Source organism: Marmota flaviventris, chromosome 6 (genome assembly GCF_047511675.1).
Source record: "Marmota flaviventris isolate mMarFla1 chromosome 6, mMarFla1.hap1, whole genome shotgun sequence".
NCBI lineage: Eukaryota > Metazoa > Chordata > Mammalia > Rodentia > Sciuridae > Marmota > Marmota flaviventris.
The window spans coordinates 141,658,817-141,678,467 of NC_092503.1; the positions used below are offsets into that span (position 1 = coordinate 141,658,817).

Sequence of the window (19,651 nt, forward strand, 5' to 3'; positions counted from 1 at the left end):
AAGGTAGTTAAGAAACACTCAAGGTATAGGGAAGAGGTTGGGCTGAGGATCTTCAGGGAGAAGGTGGCTATAGTCACAGGGTGTGTTCATTCTGCCTCTTTTGCTCCTAGCAAGGCCCCTTGAGTAATCACCATTGAGCCCCCCAGCCACTGGGGAGTCTCCTGTCACAAGAGCTTTTGGACAACAGACATATTTTCTTCAAAAAAAGGTGTTGCAACCCACAAGATTATTAGTCATATATGGATATGTGGTCAGGGCAGGGATAACCCATGTGATACATGCCCCTGGCACAATGCTGGCACATACTAGATGTTCAGAAAAGTTCAACCCATAGCAAAAACAACCCTGAGAAAGCATTGTAGGGTAAGAAAGACTAGCTGAGTGCAAAGAAGTAAAGCCTTCTCGTTCCAATGAAACAGCGGCAGGCAATTGTTCTCATTCAGCTTTAGTTTTAGATCTTGCTTAGCTGCAGGGTTTCTGATTCTCAACTTTGTGAGGCAGAAAACATGGATATTGATATAATTTTCCATCGGAATTTAGGGGGAACTTGTCTGTCTTTTGCTACCATCTCTGATGACTCTTCATCAGGCAGAAAGTCCCATGTTTTTTGTAAGCAGATAGGTGTAGAGATTTTTCCTTAAACTATTACTATCATTGATCTTAAGCATTGAAAAGAACAAAGAGCTGTGTGGGAGCCTCTTCTGTAGTTGGGAGGCTTGAAGGTAGCCCATCCCGGAAGTCACACACAGCTGAGGGTGTTCTTCCAAGAGCAGAGGGCAGACCCCTACGTGGTTACAACGTGAGGAAGACACCTTGAGAGTACAGGAATTTGGGCATCTGTTTGCCTAATACATGGACCAGATTTCCTTCCCACAAACATGTGTTAAGTTGTGACCTAGGATTGAAAAGGTCCGAGCCAGCCGAAGACCTCTGTGCGGGGGTAACTAAAAGCCATGTTGAATATCGTTATCCTTAATTGCATTAGTTTGACATATATTCCAGTGGACGAGGAGGAAAGAATTTATGGAGAGCAATTGAAATACTATAAAATATCTTTATGAAACTCCCCAGTCTTAGAAAATTGGCCAATGTGTTGGAGCAGCCATGGGCTGGTTGTCAGGCCTGTCTCTGCTCATGTGTAAGTTCAGTTTCCTCATCCTTCAGATTGAAGGAAGGCTGGGAAACCAGGTCATCCCTTTATTCCCTTCAGGTCTGTAATTCTAAAAACTCTCTTAACCGTTGAGAACACATCTGGTTCTTCCTTTTGTAAACCCCCTCATTCTGAGATTGAGGAACTTGACTTTATGGTTTCATTAATGTCCACAGCATCCCTAGGATGTGGGCTTGTGGTAGGTGGAGAATATTAAAATCCTTCTCTGGATGAAGGATATGAAGTTGGCAGGCAAGCCTCATAAGGAGAGTTGTGGGCAGAGCAGGAATAGCACTTGAGACGCCAACTCCCGTTCAGCATTTTTGTTACGCAGTGCCATGAAGTCACAGCTCATCTCTGTGCTCCTTTATATGTTTTATTTCACTTCCTATTTTATTTTGTGATAAGAGAGCATCATAGGAACTGTCCATTTGCCCCTTCTCGATAATTCTATCTTATAGGAAAAAATAATCTGGCTCTGAAGAGATTTCTGGACAGCCCAGGGCTTGGACAAAGTGCATAGCAGTGAGAGAGAAGGATGAGCTATCCTCTGCTGAAGTGCTGTTGTGGATGAGGGTGTGGATCTTGTGGAGTGGCCTGCAGACCAGGACCTTCTCAAGGGAGAGGCGGGCATCCTCAGAGTGGGTGGAAGTGGGAATTGCACTGGACACTGGTCATGTAGTCCATGTGCAGTCACAATTTGATGGATGATCACCCAATATGGCTCCAAGGCGGGTGGCATAGACAGGCTATGAGGTTGAACCTCCAGCCCTGCAGATCCAGTTAACCTCACCTGTTCAGTGATAATGCCCTTTGTTTGATGAGTGGTTAGCTAAAGAAGTGTCTTTGCCTGGTAGAGTCTTGGCAGGCCTTTATCCCTGGCCCCACAATGACTGGCCTTAGGGTTGCTGTTAAGAAGAGGTGACCTGACATCCTTTGTGCAGGGTGAGCAGGCTAGCTCCTGCCTGATGGCACTATCTAGTAACTGTTGCTAGATGGGGTGGGGCTGGCATCTGGAAACCAAAAAGGAGTTGATTACAGAACATTGTTAATTTCCCTTTCTCCTCTCTGCTCTGCTGTTCCACATAATAGCCTGCTATCAGAGGAGGCCTTGGGGGCAGGCATGGGCCAGTGAGGACTAGCCAGGCTGTGAACTGTGACGGTAGCTGGTGGGAAAGACTGCTTTTTAACCCAGAACTAAAATAGACACCAACTTCATTTTCAAACCCCAAAGGCAACAGCCACAGTGGGATGCTACCAGTTTAGACAGAAAGTCTGTAACTCAAAACAGCTGTTGGTTTCTGTCTCTCCTGCCCCTACCCGCTTCCCCTCCCACTAATCTGGCAAGGTGCCCGTTGTTCCTTAATAAAGTGTTGGAAATCCAAACTCATGTAAACACTGAGTTCATTTTCCTCCCTTCTGCAGTGTTTCATATTAACGAAGTGTTAGCATTGAACAAAAGGAAGATACAAAGCCCATGGTAGATTCCAGCTCTCGGGGTCAGGTATTGCTGGTGACCCTTTCTATACAGCTTCCCAGATGAGGCAGGGAAGGCAGGGGAGGAGGTGGTGTAGAGCTTCCTGGGTGCATTTGGAATCCGAGGTGAGGGAGTGTGTATTCAAAGAGTAGATGGATACAAAGGGGCCGTCGCCGGTGTGGGGATATTGGTGGACATTGAATACCTGGCTTGGTGGTTAGAATAGAGCGGAGCAGCAGGCCATCCGATGCTGGGAATGAAGTCAGCTGGAGGAAACATCCAGCACCATGCAGCAGAAGTGGAATGTGAGCCCCATGTGTCCTTTGAAATTTTCTAGTAAAGTGAGGGCTGGGAGTATAGCTCAGTGGTAGAGCATGTGCTTAGCATGTGTGAGGTCCTGGGTTCAGCCCCCAGCACCAAGGGGGGAAAACAAAAAAGCAACAGGTGAAATTAATAATGCTTTAGTTGACTATACCCATATAGTCAAAACAGAATGTCAACATAAAGTCATTGTAAGAATTCTCATTAAGACATTTTGCTGTCTTCCTGTCATATGCCAAGTCTTTGAAATCGGTGCATGTGGTGCTATCACAGCCCCTCTCAGGACAAACCAGCCACATGTCAAGTGCTCAGCAGCCTGCAGAGCAGGTAAGATAAGTAGGGAGGGCAGCAAGCCCCAGCCTCATGTGTGAAAGACTCTTGTCCTGGGGTGGGCCAGGAGGGGCAATAGCTGGATGAGCTGGATAGTTCCCATGTTGAGGAAGCTGCTGCCAAAGGTGAAGCTTGGCCCAGGTTATTGTATAATCTCATGTGGCTTCTTGATTAAAAGAGATCAGGTAATAAGTAATTTTAACATTATTTCAGTTAAAATGTACCCAACAAATGACTGAATCCTCAAGCTAGTGCCAGGCATCTACCAGACTTGAGGAAAATGGTACTGTTCAAGACAGAGGCCATGGGCTAGTCAGAAACAAGGAGATGAATTCAGGACCAAGAAGGCACGTTTGCCTCTCAGCCAAGCAGAGGGATAGGTTGGTATAAAGTTTCAAGTTTCTCCTTTGAGTGTATCAGGTGTTATGATATTCACTACTTTCTCTCCAGGTCAAGGCCCTCCTCAGTCTGGTCAACGTTACTTTTTATTTATTTATTTATTTTGGTGGCACTAGGGATTGAACCCAGGGGCGCTCTACCACTGAGTTACACCTCCCAGCCCTTTTTTTTTTTTATATAAGTATGTCCTTTTTTTTTTTTAAGTTATAGATGGACACAATATCTTTATTTTTATGTGGTGCTGAGGATCGAACCCAGTGCTTCACACATGCAAGGCAGGCATTCTACCACTCAGCCGCAGCCCCAACACCCCTCCAGCCCCAGCCCTTTTTATGTTTTATTTTGAGACAGGATCTCACTAAGTTACCTGAGCTGACCTTGAGCTTATGATCCTCCAGCCTCAACCTCCCAAGTTCCTGGGATCACATTCTGTGCCATCCTGCCTGGCTGGTCCACTTTATTAATCTTGGTTGCCTCTGAGGTGATGTTAAGGTTGGGAATCCATTGGAAGCCCAAGGGGGTTCTGGCAGGTACCCACAGCCCTGTGGGGGTGAGGTGGGGAGGTGAGAAATGCTATAGCCAGGAGGGCCACTCCTTGCCATGTGTCTTGGCGGTGGGGCCACTGGGAAGGATATGGCAGAAACTTCTGCATTCTCAACTGTGGGGAGAAATGATCATGTCCTCCCTGCATGTCCCCCACCTGCTGAGAAACCCATTCTTCATGTAGCATTGGTCCCACACATGTCAAATGTCATCTTAAACATAGGCTAAAGGTAAAACCAAATCTGTCAGCATCTTAAATTTAAGAGTCCAGGGGTCCAAGGCTCACCCAGTGGACACACATTTAAAACTATGCTGGGCATCTGGGATGGAAGGAGAGCCTATGACGGGAAAATAGCTAGTCCGGCAGTTGGTGGCTCCTGGGTCAGGTGGCCCCGCTGTCCGCTGCACCTAAGGGGCAGGATGAACAGCAGGCTCACCAGGCTTCCGTGCTTACTCCACACTGCCCATGGTAAAAGCCCTCAAGCTCTGCCCCATGCTTCACGCCAAGCTGGCTTGGTCCCAGAGGACAGCCTGGGCGGGTTCCTGGGACATGGGGAGGGGAGGTTGCCCCGCCAGGCCCATCGCTGCTGCTCACAGCAACTGGGAGAGATTAGTGCAGCTGTGGATGTCAGTTCTCTTGCCCTGGGATGGGCTGGGAAGGGTGGGCTGAGGAGAGAAGAATGTCTGAGCCGGGTGGGGCTCCGCAGGAGAGATTGTTTGCACTTACCCCTGCTGGCCTCTGGAGACAGAACAGGAAAAATGAAGCATGAAATCCCTTTAAAAGGAATGCCAGTTTCTCGATTAAAACACTGTAATGAGCAAGGAATTCAATATCTTAGGGAAGTGGCTGGCTGAGTTGCAGCCTCTCAGCAGGTATTTCTCAGGTTCTGCTGATGGGGTTGCTGGGAGTAGGGAGTGTCAGTGTTAGGAAATGCTACTAGCAGCCTGCGTCCGGGCTTCACGGATGTGATGCAGGTCCTGTAAGAAGCTGGGGCATCTGCAAATAACTGCCCTCTGAGTAAACAGTAGCAGACAGCTCCATTCTGCACTGCTGCCTGGCAGTCTGGGACCTCAGGCCAGGGGAGGCTCAGTTTCCCCATCTGGAAAATAGATTTGAAGACCTGTGAGGGACTGGGGATGTAGCTCCATAATAGAGTATTTACCTAACATATGGGAAGCCCAAGAACTTTAAAAAAAAAAAAAATTTATTAAGGCTAAAAACTGTTGTGAGGATAAAGAGAGATAATCTAGTTCTGAACTGTACCAAATACTAAATGAGTTTTTCTTTTGATACTATTATTTAGAACATGAGTCTTTTAAATTTTCTGATTTTTAAAAAATTCTTTTGAGGTATTGGAGATTGAACCCAGGGATGCTGTACTACTAATCTGCATCCCCGGATCTTAGTTTTTTATTTTGAAACACAGACTCGCTAAGTCACTGAGACTGGCCTCGAACTTGTGATCTTCCAGCTTCAGCTTCCTGAGACTCTGGGATTATAGGTGTGCGCCACCACAGCCAGCTATGTGTTGTCTTTAACATTTTAAGCCCTCCAACGTTTAGAGCGATGGTTTGTTGTGGCATTTCTTTGGTTATCCCATTCCAGTGAAATTGAGGAGTCAGATTCCAGGGCTTCTCCCAAGTACTGTTGACTTGACAGGGAACATGAAAGCAATTTGTTCTTTACTCTTCATTGTCATAAAGAACCACTTTTATCTAGTTTTGCTTTTGTAAAGATTGGGCAACTGAGTGGGTGTATAAATTTGGTTTGAGTCCTGCATCCCAGGTTTTGTAATCCTTGTAAACTGTGTCGAAAGGCTGATATTTAGAAGCTTGAAGGGACTTGACGCCTTTAAGTAACAGAGCCACACATTACTTTTCTTAGTTTCTTGGGGAAATCTGAGATTCTAAAGAAAGAGTTTCCCAATATTTGAAATTTGCCAATAGTCTTTTGAAAATGTGCTTTGTGTAGTTAGTAAAAAATAAAAAATTAACCCTTTATCGCCAACTGGGGAGGGAGGGCGATGCTGCGTGGTAGGCCCTGTGGAATGACAGCTCAGTGAAGATGCCACAGGAAATCCTAGGTGGTGTGTGTCCTTGGGCGGCTCTGTTGGCCTTTTCTGTTGACTTCAGGATTTTCATCTTGTTCTGGAGAGTTAAGGTGACCAGATGAATCAGGCACGAGGGAAGCTGATCCCAAAATCATTTAGCCTCAGGTTGAGAAAAAGAAGATGAAAAGGACTTCTAAGTGCCCTGTTTTCCATGTTCATAAATCGCATTGCTGAAAAATTTACCTTCAAACTTGATTCTTGGGGTCGGGGTATTGTTTGTTTTTGTTTTGTTTCGTCTGGGCGGTGCATGGGATCCAACACAGGGTCTCTCACATGCCAAACAAGCTGCCTACCACAGAACTGCTCCCCCAGCCCTCGGGCTTGGCTCTTGATTCATGCCACGTGTGCATGCTCCCCCTCCATTTTAGGTGTTTCCCGAAGATTATTCGGAAAACCACTTCAGTCAGTGGTTATAAATTCTAGGTTGGTATTTCAGGGCCAGTGCCTCTCATGGTGATAGTCGTTTCTGATAAGTAACTATTGGCCCTACTATGAACCACCAAACCTGCTGGGTCTATTTTGGGCTTGTTCTTTTACCTTTACTCCCTACAGTGAATGTCCACACCATAATAGCACATTTATCACATCACATTTTCTATCCCAGCCTGGCATTAAACTGTTTTGTTTGTTTGTTTTTTGTACCAGGGATTGAACTCAGGGGCACTCGACCACTGAGCCACACCCCCAGCCCTATTTTGTATTTTATTTAGAGACAGGGTCTCACTGAGTTGCTTAGCACCTCACTTTTGCTGAGGCTGGCTTTGAACTCGTGATCCTCCTGCCTCAACCTCCCAAGCCACTGGGATTACAGGCTTAAACTGCTTTCTTTTTAAAACTAAACAGAAGAAAGAAGGATATTATGTCTTTTTACAAGGACATTTTGCTGTCAAAAAAAAAAACAGATACCACAGGGCCCTCCCTATTTAGGCATTTTTTTTTTTAAGATGAAAACAGAGGGGCTATGAATATGATTTAGTTTTGTTTTTTTTGTAATGCTGGGGATCAAACCCAGGACTTCATGCCTGCTAGGCAAGAGCTCTACCACTGACCTATACACCCAGCCCATACAGCCCGTTCTCCCTGTGACAGCATCTCCCTCTGAACCTGACAACCAAAAGACACTTCTGAGCGTATATCAAAGGCTCCCTGTGATCATGGCCTCAAGGTTGGTAGCCTCTGTGACTTTATATACCTAAGCCATGATCAAAACTGGGCTCACCTACCCCTCCCAACTACTGGGAGGCACTTCCTGCCCTTGGGACCCCCAGGCCCTCTTATCTCTGCTTCTCACCTACCCAGTACCCTTCAGTGATACTCAAGTGGTGCTAAGGGAAGCCAGAAGAGGAGATAAGCTGCAGGCAGCTGCTTCCTCTCTGTTCCAGAGAGCCCCTGACTCTGCATACCCCCACACCACAGCCCTCTCTAAGAACCCCACACCCAGCAACAGGAGCCACTACTGTTAGAGCAGGGGAATGTCCGATCCTTCCCAAACTGCCCTTTGGAGGCTTTCCCACCGACTGATGTTCCTCAAAGTAACCTATTTCAATATGATTCTAAAAGAAAACAAAGGTTTTGTCTGTGAATTCTGTTAACTTCTTTAGATTCTACAAAGAAATGTGCTTTCCTTCATTTATCTTAGTGGCAATAAAGTTGTTTCCACTGGTTTTCATTTGTAAAAGTTACTCTCACTTTCCAGCTTGGGACATCGCTACTGTCAGAAAATCAGAAGGAAGACTATCAGATTTGTAAAATTTCCCTCTGGGCACACTGTCAAAAATTTCTTGCAAAGTGAAATTGTCCCACAGCCCCCTGTGTCCCCTCTGTGGCAATTCTTCAAGTGCAGTTCTACCCCATTTAAATACTTTTGCAATTGTTCTCTATACGAATTCCTGACAGAGAGGAGATATCTCACAAACAGGGCAGGGAGTGGGGTGGAGAACAGAATCCTGGGGGCCATCCCCCCATGGTGGTCCCCCAGAGGTGGTAGCCTTGAGAAGATGGACAAATCCAAGCCAGGTTTGCAAATATCCTAAGAGCAGTGCCTGCAGCAGCTCTGCATCCTGTAGCAGGGTCCACAGATTTACAATGACCTCCACTGTCCTTGAAGTGCTTCTTTGAAACAAGGTTGCAAAATGTTCTTCCTGGGGCCTTGGGCAGGCTCCATGACCCGAGTGTCTGCTTGATAACAGCCTATCCAAATGTTTCTGGGTGATGGTTTTCCACACTAGTTTATTTAAGATCTACCAACAGGTGCAGAGTCTGAGACAGGGAGGCAAGTGTTTTTCTGTGGGTGTTTCTTCCTTTTAACCAGCCCCCCAGTGTGCTTCTGCTTTCAAAGCAGCATGTCTCCCCAGCCCCCACCTTTTTTCAGCAACTTGATTGTGAGATGACATTCTGTATCTTCAGAAGTAAAATAGAAGGGGGCAGGGGTGTTGTATCCCTGTGGTCATCAGCTACTTGGGAGGCTGAGGCAGGAAGATATCTTAAGTCCAGGAGTTGGAATCAGTCTGGGCAACATAGTGAGATCCCCATCTAAAAAAAAAAAAAAAAAAACAGGCCTAGACCTTGACTTAGACTTAGAAGGCTTCATGTGGGTGTGCAGGCTGGAAAGCTGTGGCTTCAGGAGGGTGGCAGGGAATGAGGAAGCAGGAGGTATAGGACAGAGGACTGACATTAAAAAACACTTGTTTCTTCCCATAAGTCTCCAGATTAAACCGAGGGCAACTTGTGAAGTTTTTGAGTGAAAAGAAAGGGCACATCCATTTGAAATTAAAACTCAATTTTCCCTGCATTTTCATATTTGCCCACGCACGCCAGTACATCACCTTTTCCTGATTTCTTTTTTCTCCCCTAACAAGTTAAAATAATGGTTAAAAACTGTGAAATGGTACCTTGAAGTTCTCAAAGCATTTTGTTATCTGATATTCAAAGTAACCCCAAAGATCCTGCTGTCACAGGTGAGAAGGGAAACTGTTAAGATATTTTCAGACTCTTGATTCTGGCAGCAAATTCTTACTCTAAATTGTTTTTCAAACTTGTCCAACTGTAAGAATCACCTGGGGTGCTTTTTCATAAGCCGATTCCTGGGCTCATCCTCTGACTTCAGGAGGTCTGGGGTGGCATCCAGGAATCTGCTTCTTTTAACAAGGTCACGAGGGCATTCTTATCTCTGGCGTGTTTGGGAAGTTTTCCATAGCAGGCAGCCGAAAAGCAGATGTAAGTAAGTTGTCCAAGGTCACACAACCTGAAGTACTCCTAACTCTGTCCCTGCACCCTGGTGTCCCTGACACCCCACCCCCCCACCCCCGCAGTGCTCCACACTGCCCTCCACTGGGACACAGAGCTTGTGGTTGGTGCTGGGTACTTTTTGCTTTGAGTTTATTCAGTGCCCACTGTTTGAAACTGACCAGAAAGGGGAGGGATTTGAAAGAGAATGGAGAAGACAGATATGTAAGAATCAATGTTTTTTAAAAATTTATGGCTGTCATACAGTGAATTATCATTGTCACATTAAAAGCCACTCTCCATTTCTTTTATAAAACCTACCTATTGATGCCACTCACGGTGAATATTCATGGCCAACAGAGGGACTATACATTAGTAGTCTCAAAAATAGGGTATGTTCAGAGAAATCTCAAAGGCATAGGAAGAAAAAAAAATAGAACTTTTGTTTATCTCCCCATAAGAATTTCTATTTACCTGACACGTTATATGTACATGCAAATATATGTGTAAATGCATATATATTTATGTCTACAGTATATACACATTTCTCAGTTAAACAACAGATTAATGCTTAAAAGCTTTTTACTAATACACAATTTTTATTTGTCAGTTAAAAATACATTCTTTTTAAAGTGAGGTATTACAGGGTTCCATCCCACTTCTCAGGCCCACCTGTTTGCCTTTCACAGCTGGCTCACATGCCACTAAGAACCACTGTTATTTCTTACTAAACCTACTTACTTATGTAAGTAAACTACTTACATAATTTACTATAATTCAATTTTATTTGTATAAGCCAGTGAATTATTGTTTAGAAAAATAGTAGTCTCTGGAAACCAAGTTGAAAAGTCTTATTTACAGTGCAGATTGGACAGTATTTTTTTAATTGCTGTCAAATTTAGGTAGGTCAAGCACCTATAAACAGTTACATGAGATAATCATAGAAATTTGGGATTATGCTCTATCTTGGTTCGAAACATCTAAATCCTTGCTCCAATTAAATGAACTAAAACTGTAAATCGAAGATGTATTATGGGGGCTGGGGTCGTGCCTAAGAGGTAGAGTGCTTGCCTAGCATGCGTGAGACACTGGATTTGATCCTCAGTACCACATAAAAATAAAAATATTGTGTCCACCTATAGCTAAAAAATAAATATTTTAAAAAGATGTATTATGAGGATGATTCATGCACTAATGATGAAATGGAACTAGACTCAAGCATAAACCTTTGGCCTTCTGTAGAAGGACTAGCCAGTGAATGTGCAGTTGTCTGTCAGTGTCCATGAGAGCTTGGTTCCAGGACACCTGAAGATACCAAAGTCCACAGATGCTCAAGTCCCTTGTATTGAATGGTGTAGCATTTGCATAGAACCTGTATACATCCTTTCTTATACTTTAAATCTTCTCTAGATGACTTATAATACCTAACACATGTAAATGTTGTGTAAATACTTATTATACTGTATTCTTTAAAGAACAATGACTCAAAAGCAATGTGCATGTTCAGTGCAGATGAATTTTTCCCCAAATATTTTAATTTGGTTTTTGATTGAATCTACATGCAGAACCTTTGGGTATAGAAGGCCCGGGTGCTTAGTTGAGATAGTTGTTTTTTGAGATAGTTGGGTTCTGTAAGGTCACTCCAAACACAGAAGTAGCAAATACGCAACCATTGTTCCCTAGGGGAAATACGGGGTTCCTTGGTACCTCCAGTCCTATTTTCATCAACTAATCAGTGCAGAACCTTGTTTTGTGTGTGTGTTTCTGTTTGAAGTACATTCTTTGATATATATTACTGATTCCTACATTGAACTCACAGCCAACACAACAATAACTCATGCTTTTCTAATACATGCAGTACACACGTTTTTCTCCATAAAGCACATCATAACCTCTCGTTCTTAAGAACACAAAACAGCACTTCAGGACCACACGAGGGGGCCATTGTAACACTGAAATCACTAATAAAAAGCACAAAAATGTGAAGAACATGGCATGAAATAGCACAAAGGACATTTATTTATAGCATGAGAGTTGAACAAGAAGGCAAAGTAGTGTCCTTCAACCTCAGCTAGGAATGTGTATATTGGGCAACTCAAGATTTTCACTGCTTTGTACATGTCTGCAAATGACCACAAAATCATTACAAGTATCAATTTTGGATTTGCAAATAAATTTTAGCAACGTAGACGTTCACAAGTACAGAACACAAAAATAATCAGAATCACTGTTTTGTTCTGATTTATTTAAAGTTGTGTTTCAGACATATATGTGTGTATATATATTTTAGGTTAAATACTTAAGATGTATATAAATTCTTTTATGAGCTCTCTCTACCTGGCTTTGAATAAAAAGCCCTTCTCTGCAAGGAGTGAACCCTGCTGGCTTCACAGGTAAAGGTGAGCTGGGAAGAAACGCTAGGCTTTCTGCTGTGATGTTTACTAATGCTGTTTATCTCATTTTGCTTAGGTTGAAATGAGCTTGTTTAGGTGTTGCAACATCTCTGCAACCAGGACAGTGCCTAACACTAGTAAAACCTAATTTAAAACACTGCCAATCATGTACAACTAAGTAGAACAAATAAATAAAAATAAAACACTGTAAATATTCTGCACAAAATATCTATAGTAAATACTATTTTCTGCATGCAGGAAGAGCAAGTTATATTGCAGACTCAGGTGGGAACACCTGCCTGATCTGCTGGGTGGCAGGACCCCCACTACACTTGCTTACAGCTTGCTTCTCTCCTCATTTTCTCACCTTTCAGGGAAGGCAAACCTAACTTCCATCCCCTCCGACTCCCCTGAACTATCTCCAGTTCACAAAGTACCAGACCAGATTGTGTCATAGGCTCAAGTGCCCAGCTTTCCCTGAGTATAAATCCCAAGTCTGTGTAGTTTTCCTGAGCCTTGGCTTTGGCACTTCCCTTGAGACCCTGACTCCCACCCCTGTGTGTGCACAGACATACAAACACACTTCTTTCCAAAGCTCTGGTTGGTCAGTAGGTGTACAGGAAGAAACATGGTCTTGCTGGGGAAATGGGCTCCTTCACATTGTGAGTGCCACAGAGGGACTCAGTGTAGGGACTTTCCTTCTGTAGTTTTATCAATGGAGCCCCCACACTCAAACACACCTGTTGCAGATGGTGGTCTAGGTGTTGTCAAAACTGAAGAAAAGAGAAAAAGTCAGCTAATTCGCTGTTTGCCGTAAGGTAGTTCTGTCTCTTGAATGTATAAGGGATTTTTCAGATGTATACAAAAGTAGAGAAAATAATATAATGAACCCCCACGTATCCCTCACCCAATTTCAGGAATTAACAACTCACAGTCAATTTTGTGTCATCTCTTCCCCAACCCAGATAATTTCTAAACAGTAATTTCTTAATAATATCAAATGTCTGGTTAGAGGTCAGTTTTCCCGATTCAGATATTTCTTTGATCCTTAGTCTAGTGCAGAGCTCCCAGCTGACTAGTGCCAAGGTGATGGATCGGTGATCATGTGCAGTTGAACTTGAACCTGGAAGATCTGAAGTCAGGACTTCCCTTTCCAGTGTGGTAGAATAGGACAAAGGTTCTCAGCAGCCTCCAAGGTTACTGTCCCCTCTGTGTCCGTAGCTGAGAACATGGAATGTGTTCCAGCCAGAAGACCCTGGCCCTGAGCAGCGTGCCCATGCAGTTTCCCTACTTAACTCTGTTTTCTAACCTATGATTTAGACTTCTGGGCACTTGGGTGAGGAATGGTTCCTGCGGATCATAGCCTATCCCCTAGGACCTGCCTACCCACAAGGTGCCAGCCACACCATCTGGGCCCATGGTGTAACAGCTTCAGTCCCTAAAGCTGTTTTGGGTTATCTGAATCCAGTTCTTCCCTGGGGCCTTGACTGCAGCTTGGCAGCTCAGAGACTCACCTCAAAGGGAGCATTGTGCTTTGAATGGCTCCTAGGAACCCAGTATTCTAAATGTAGTTGAACAATGACAGGAATCTTGCTAGGGAGGTGTCCACAGTTAGCAGAGGAGAGAAGAGAGGTGGATATACAACAGGACCCCGTTCCACCACCAAGTGATAAAGCAAGCAGAGCTGCACATACTTGGCACTTCTTCCTTTCAACGCTTCATCAAAGAGAGCTCAGCTGCTTCGTGGGTGATTTCATTATCTCTTTATTTCCAGAGAAGAATTTCATAGCAAGAAAACTTTCCATTAAAGTGTATGCAATGTAAACAGGAGCCAGTTGCCTTACCTCTGTGTAGCACAGTGGTAGTAAGACCTACTTTAGAAGGTTTGCAAAGGTGTCTGTACGTGTAATGATGCTTGGCATGCAGAACTTTTTGCCTTCAAGGAAATATGCCATAGCTGTATGGCCCCATGCAGTTGAGCCTTGGAAAGGAGGCTAAGGTGAATGACGAAACTTTATTAAATTTCTATTGAAATAGTCACATGTGTCTCAGTGGCTGTATTTAGTATAGATCTAGGAGATGTTGATAATATAATTATTGTATCATTTTTAATATGGTTCTCAGTGAAGACGCAGAAGACAACACTGTGAAAAGTAGAGACAGTCTTAGAAAATGGCGTTTGCTTTGCATCTGAGTAGCCAGAACATTGTAGGATGTCAAAGATTGTCTCTAAAATTAAGGATCATGATTTATTTTTCCTTTGTTTTATTTTTAAGGGCCACAGTTTAATAAAAAAAAATGTTTTTAAAGTTGTAGATGGACACAATACCTTTGTTTGTTTATTTGTTTGTTTATGGTGCTGGGGATTGAACCTAGGGCCTTGTGCGTGCAAGGCAAGCATTCAACCAACTGAGCTATATCCCTAGCCCTGTTTTTTGGGTTTTTTTTTTTTGTTTTTTTTTTTTTATGTGGTGCTGACAATTGAACCCAGAGCCTCACACATGGTAGGCAAGTGCTCTACCGCTGAGCTACAATCTCAGCCCTGGCCACAATGTTTAAGTAGGTTGTATTCGTGGGACTCTTTCAAGGAAGGGAGATAGCCTTGTGATAGGCAAGGGTGGGAGTAAGAACTTGGCCTTACATTTTGTCTTGCTTCTTGGCTCTGTGACTTTGGTCAGTTGATGAACATTTTTAAGCCTCTGTGTTTCCATCTGTAAGAAGAGGATGGTAAAACCCGTTGCCTTGCCGCGGTGTATGCACTGCCCTGGCAGGTCTTACACTTAGTGTGGGCTCAGTATGTGGGAACTATAGTTGTTTTTCAGATAATGAATGCAATAGTAGAATTTAATAAGCAATTATTATTCCTTGCTACCAATTCGGTTAGGGAATTGAATTATATTATCCTTATCAGGAATCTTGCTGGGGAGATTGTCCCCAAGGATGCTGCTACAGTTGCTCCAGGCACTGCATAAATGTATCTTTTTGCCCTTTAAATATTTACAATAATTAGAACCCATTGAGCAGAGGGAAGAACACCACCTCTGAAGTGATCCCTTGACGTTGCATGACTCAGGTCTGCAGCAGTGGCCTCAGGGTCCCGGCTGTCTTCTGAAGATGAGATGTTTGGTCATAGATACATCTTGTACTGCCTGCAAAGATTTGGTGTCCAGGGTTAGTAGAACATAATTTTAAAAAATAAACAGAAGAGATTTTTTTGTTGTTAACCACAAGCACACTGGCTTCTTGGTGTCTTATTTGTATTGTGTTCAGTTGAAATGAAGCAACAAAAGACATCATGAAGCCAACAGACAAGTGGAAACTGACTGAGCTACCTCTTTGTATCTTTGTCCCTCTCTTCTCCCTAGATGTGACATTTGCTGTGTCACCTTTCGAACACACCGAGGACTGCTGCGCCACAACGCACTTGTCCACAAACAGCTTCCCAGGGACGCAATGGGAAGGCCTTTCATCCAGAACAATCCTTCGATTCCTGCTGGCTTCCATGACTTAGGATTCACTGACTTCTCCTGTAGAAAGTTCTCTCGCATTTCTCAGGTATACTGAGCAGCCTGTTGAACCAGCAGCTGCCTCATGGTCTGCTTAGTTGGATTAAGCTCCCTTATCCTGAGGGTCCCTTTTTCAAAAACGTTGTCTGTTGGATTTTTATCTTTTTTAGAACACCTTTTCTCTGAAAACTCCACTTGACCCTTTCTGTATTCCATTTCATCAGCCCATTCTTGGGGCTTTGGAATTTAAAATTGTAAATTGTTCACCACCCCCACCCAAGCCCTGTTGTAATTTGAATTTGTTTTAATTCTTGCTTCTGCATCAAAGTTAAGTATTTCTAACACTGTAGGTTCTGTGAGAAATGAGGGAGGAGCTGGAGGGTGCAGCTCAGTGGGAGAGTGCTTGCAGCAACAGTGAGGCTCTTCCTGTGCACAGAGCCAAGAAGCAAGACAAAATTGTTCCCTCTGTGTACACCACCAGTGCCCCCAGATGTCACCCCTCCTGCCCCTCTCACGCAGTGTTCCCTCTGTCACAATCACAGAGGTAACCAGTTCTCCGGCTTCTGTCACATTACTTTTGCGAGGCACCAGTTTTTTAAAAAAGATAAAGAATTGTACCTGCAAGGTGGTGCTATTTCACTGTACTTCAGTATCTCCCTGGTGATGGTGTCTTTCATCAGGCAAACACGATTCTTTAGATGCTTTGTAGTTTTCCTAACTCAGTTCCGGGTTAGCCATCAGGGGAAGATCAGCCCCTTATCTATTCATAGAGAAAGACTGCATACTGGGACAGTTACACAACAGATACTTCTCGCATCTCCCTTAGTGATGATTTTTGACTCTTTACCTTTGTTCCCTTGCTTATGCTGGTGGATTCTACATAGGCCTGGTGTGAAACAAACCTACGAAGGTGCATCAGCGAGCAGCACCGTTTTGTCTGTGACACCTGTGACAAGGCGTTCCCCATGCTCTCGTCCCTCATTCTGCACAAGCAGACCCACATTGCCTCGGACCAGGGACGGGAAAAGCTGCAGGCCAAGACCCTGGCTGGTGATGTTCTGGACCAGAAGGCCTTCCTAACCTTGCTGGGCCTGCAGCACACCAAAGACATCAAGCCTGTGCCCACTGAGGAGCCCCTGCCCGATGACAACCAAGCAATACAGCTCCAGACACTCAAGTGTCAGCTACCTCAGGACCCTGGCTGCACCAACGTGCTGAGTCTGTCTCCTTTCGAAGCTGCTTCCCTAGGTGGTTCTCTCACAGTCCTTCCAGCTACCAAGGAGAGCATGAAGCATCTGACCCTACAGCCCTTCCAGAAGGGCTTTATCATCCAGCCAGATAGTAGTATTGTGGTCAAGCCCATCTCAGGAGAGTCAGCCATCGAGTTGGCAGACATTCAGCAAATTCTGAAGATGGCAGCCTCGGCTCCCCCACAAATCAGTCTTCCACCTCTCTCCAAGGCCCCTGCCACCCCTCTGCAAGCAATTTTCAAGCACATGCCCCCTCTGAAGCCAAAGCCCCTGGTCACACCGCGGACGGTGGTGGCCACCTCTACACCCCCTCCTCTCATCAACACCCAGCAGGCCTCCCCAGGATGCATCAGCCCCAGCCTCCCCCCACCACCCCTGAAGCTCCTCAAGGGCTCAGTGGAGGCCGCCTCCAATGCCCACCTGCTGCAGTCCAAGTCGGGGGCCCAGCCAAACACGGCCACCCAGCTCTTCCTGCAGCAGCCCCGGGTAGAACTGCCAGGCCAGCCCGAGATGAAGACGCAGCTGGAGCAGGACAGCATCATTGAGGCCCTGCTGCCCCTGAGCATGGAGGCCAAGATCAAGCAAGAGATCACAGAGGGGGATCTGAAGGCCATCATGACAGGGCCCAGTGGCAAGAAGACCCCTGCCATGCGCAAGGTGCTATACCCCTGCCGCTTCTGCAACCAGGTGTTTGCCTTCTCGGGAGTCCTGCGTGCCCACGTGCGCTCCCACCTGGGCATTTCACCCTATCAGTGCAACATCTGCGACTACATCGCTGCCGACAAGGCCGCTCTCATCCGCCACCTGCGCACGCACAGCGGGGAGCGACCCTACATCTGCAAGATCTGCCACTACCCCTTCACAGTCAAAGCCAACTGCGAGCGGCACCTGCGCAAGAAGCACCTCAAGGCCACCCGCAAGGACATCGAAAAGAACATCGAGTATGTGAGCAGCAGTGCAGCAGAGCTGGTGGACGCCTTCTGTGCCCCCGACACGGTGTGCCGGCTGTGCGGAGAGGACCTGAAGCACTACCGCGCGCTGCGCATCCACATGCGCACGCACTGCGGCCGTGGCCTGGGCGGCTGCCACAAAGGCCGCAAGCCCTTCGAGTGCAAGGAGTGCAGCGCCGCCTTCGCAGCCAAGCGCAACTGCATCCACCACATCCTCAAGCAGCACCTGCACGTGCCGGAGCACGACATCGAGAGCTACGTGCTGGCGGTGGATGGCGGCCTGGGCCCTGCGGAGGTGCCCGCCGAGGCCTCGGGAAGGGAAGAGGAGAGCGGCTGTGTCGCCTTCAGTGACTGCAAGCCCATTGCCACCTTCCTGGAGCCCCAAAACGGCTTTCTTCACGGGGGCCCCGCCCAGCCCCCCCTTCCCCACGTGGCGGTCAAGCTGGAGCCCGCCAGCACCTTCGCCGTAGACTTCAATGAGCCCCTGGACTTTTCTCAGAAGGGCCTGGCCTTGGTCCAGGTGAAGCAGGAAAACGTGACCTCCTTTCTGAGCCCTTCTTCCTTGGTCCCCTATGACTGCTCCATGGAGCCCATTGACCTGTCCATCCCCAAGAACTTCAGGAAAGGAGACAAGGACGTGGCTGCTCCCAGTGAAGCCAAGAAGCTGGAGCAGGAGGTGGGGAGCAGTGAGCAGCTGTCCCCCTGCCCTACTCTGCCAGTGACCCTGGGGCCTAGCGGAATCCTGGAAAACCCCACAGCCACAGTGGTGGCTGCCACCCCAGCTGCAGCCCGGGAACCCCATGCTCAGCCCCTCCAGGGCTCTGTTCAGCTGGCCGTCCCCATCTACTCCTCAGCTCTCGTCAGCAACCCTCCCCTCTTGGGAAGCTCCGCCCTCTTAAGCAACTCGGCCCTCCTGAGCAGTTCAGCCTTGCTGCGGCCATTGCGGCCCAAACCCCCCCTGCTCTTGCCAAAGCCCCCAGTGACAGAAGAGCTGCCCCCACTGGCCTCCATTGCCCAGATCATCTCATCCGTGTCTTCGGCCCCCACTCTACTGAAAACCAAGGTGGCCGACCCAGGCCCTTCAAGCACCAGCAGTAACGCTGTAGCTGCAGACAACTTAGGAGGCACCATACCCAAAGCTGCTGACACCACAGGCCCAAAAGAATCCAGCGACCCACCCCCTGCAGTGAGCAGCCCAGAGGCAGCCTCACCCACTGAGCAGGGGCCAGCTGGCTCATCCAAGAAGAGGGGCCGGAAAAGGGGGATGAGGAGCCGGCCCCATGCCAACAGTGGTGGGGTGGACCTGGACTCTAGTGGGGAGTTTGCCAGCATTGAAAAGATGCTGGCCACCACGGACACCAACAAGTTCAGTCCATTTCTGCAGACTGCAGAGGACGACACTCAGGACGAGGTGGCTGGAGCCCCCTCTGACCACCATGGGCCCAGTGACGAAGAGCAGGGTAGCCTTCCGGAAGAAAAGCTGCTGAGGGCAAAGCGGAACTCCTATGCCAACTGCCTGCAGAAGATCAACTGTCCCCACTGTCCTCGGGTCTTCCCTTGGGCCAGCTCCCTCCAGAGGCACATGCTCACACACACTGGTAAGAGGGCCCACTGGACGCGCCAGGTGGTGAGGCCTACCTCCTGGCAGGGAGGCCAAGTGGGGGATCAAGGGATGGAGGTCAAAAGTAGAGGACCCTTTTCTCATGCTCCATTCATTCCTTGATTCTCCTGTTAGAAGCCACAGGCTTGCTGGGGGTCCGTGAGTTTCCCTGATATTCTTAGTAACCATAGTGACCTGTACCCATGATCTGAGCCCCTCTGAGGGCTTTCTGGTGAGAAGTGTCCAGTGCAGCGTGATCATGTGCCCATTGGTCCCCTCACTTCCCTCCTCCCAGCCCTTCCCAAGAAGGTTTTGAGATAATTTGCTGGGTTAAGCAGGGGAGGTGGCTCCAGAGAAGTGAGACTTTGTATTAAGGTATTGGGGCATAATGAGCTC

At 46.6% G+C, this 19,651-nt stretch overlaps 1 protein-coding gene across 8 annotated transcripts in view; it reads left to right on the forward strand.

Moving 5' to 3' along the window:
• The window catches only part of Rreb1 (ras responsive element binding protein 1), a 179,523-nt gene that overhangs the window by 143,215 nt on the left and 16,657 nt on the right, over positions 1–19,651 (forward strand). For 7 of the 8 annotated variants that reach the window (XM_071613666.1, XM_071613667.1, XM_071613665.1 and 4 more), the window contains exons 9-10: positions 15,315–15,504; positions 16,340–19,253. In XM_071613666.1, the coding sequence (XP_071469767.1) occupies positions 15,315–15,504; positions 16,340–19,253 (3,104 nt within the window). Of the gene's footprint in view, positions 1–14,959; positions 15,121–15,314; positions 15,505–16,339; positions 19,254–19,651 lie in introns of all 8 variants that reach the window. The other variant, XM_071613670.1, reaches the window with a different exon arrangement.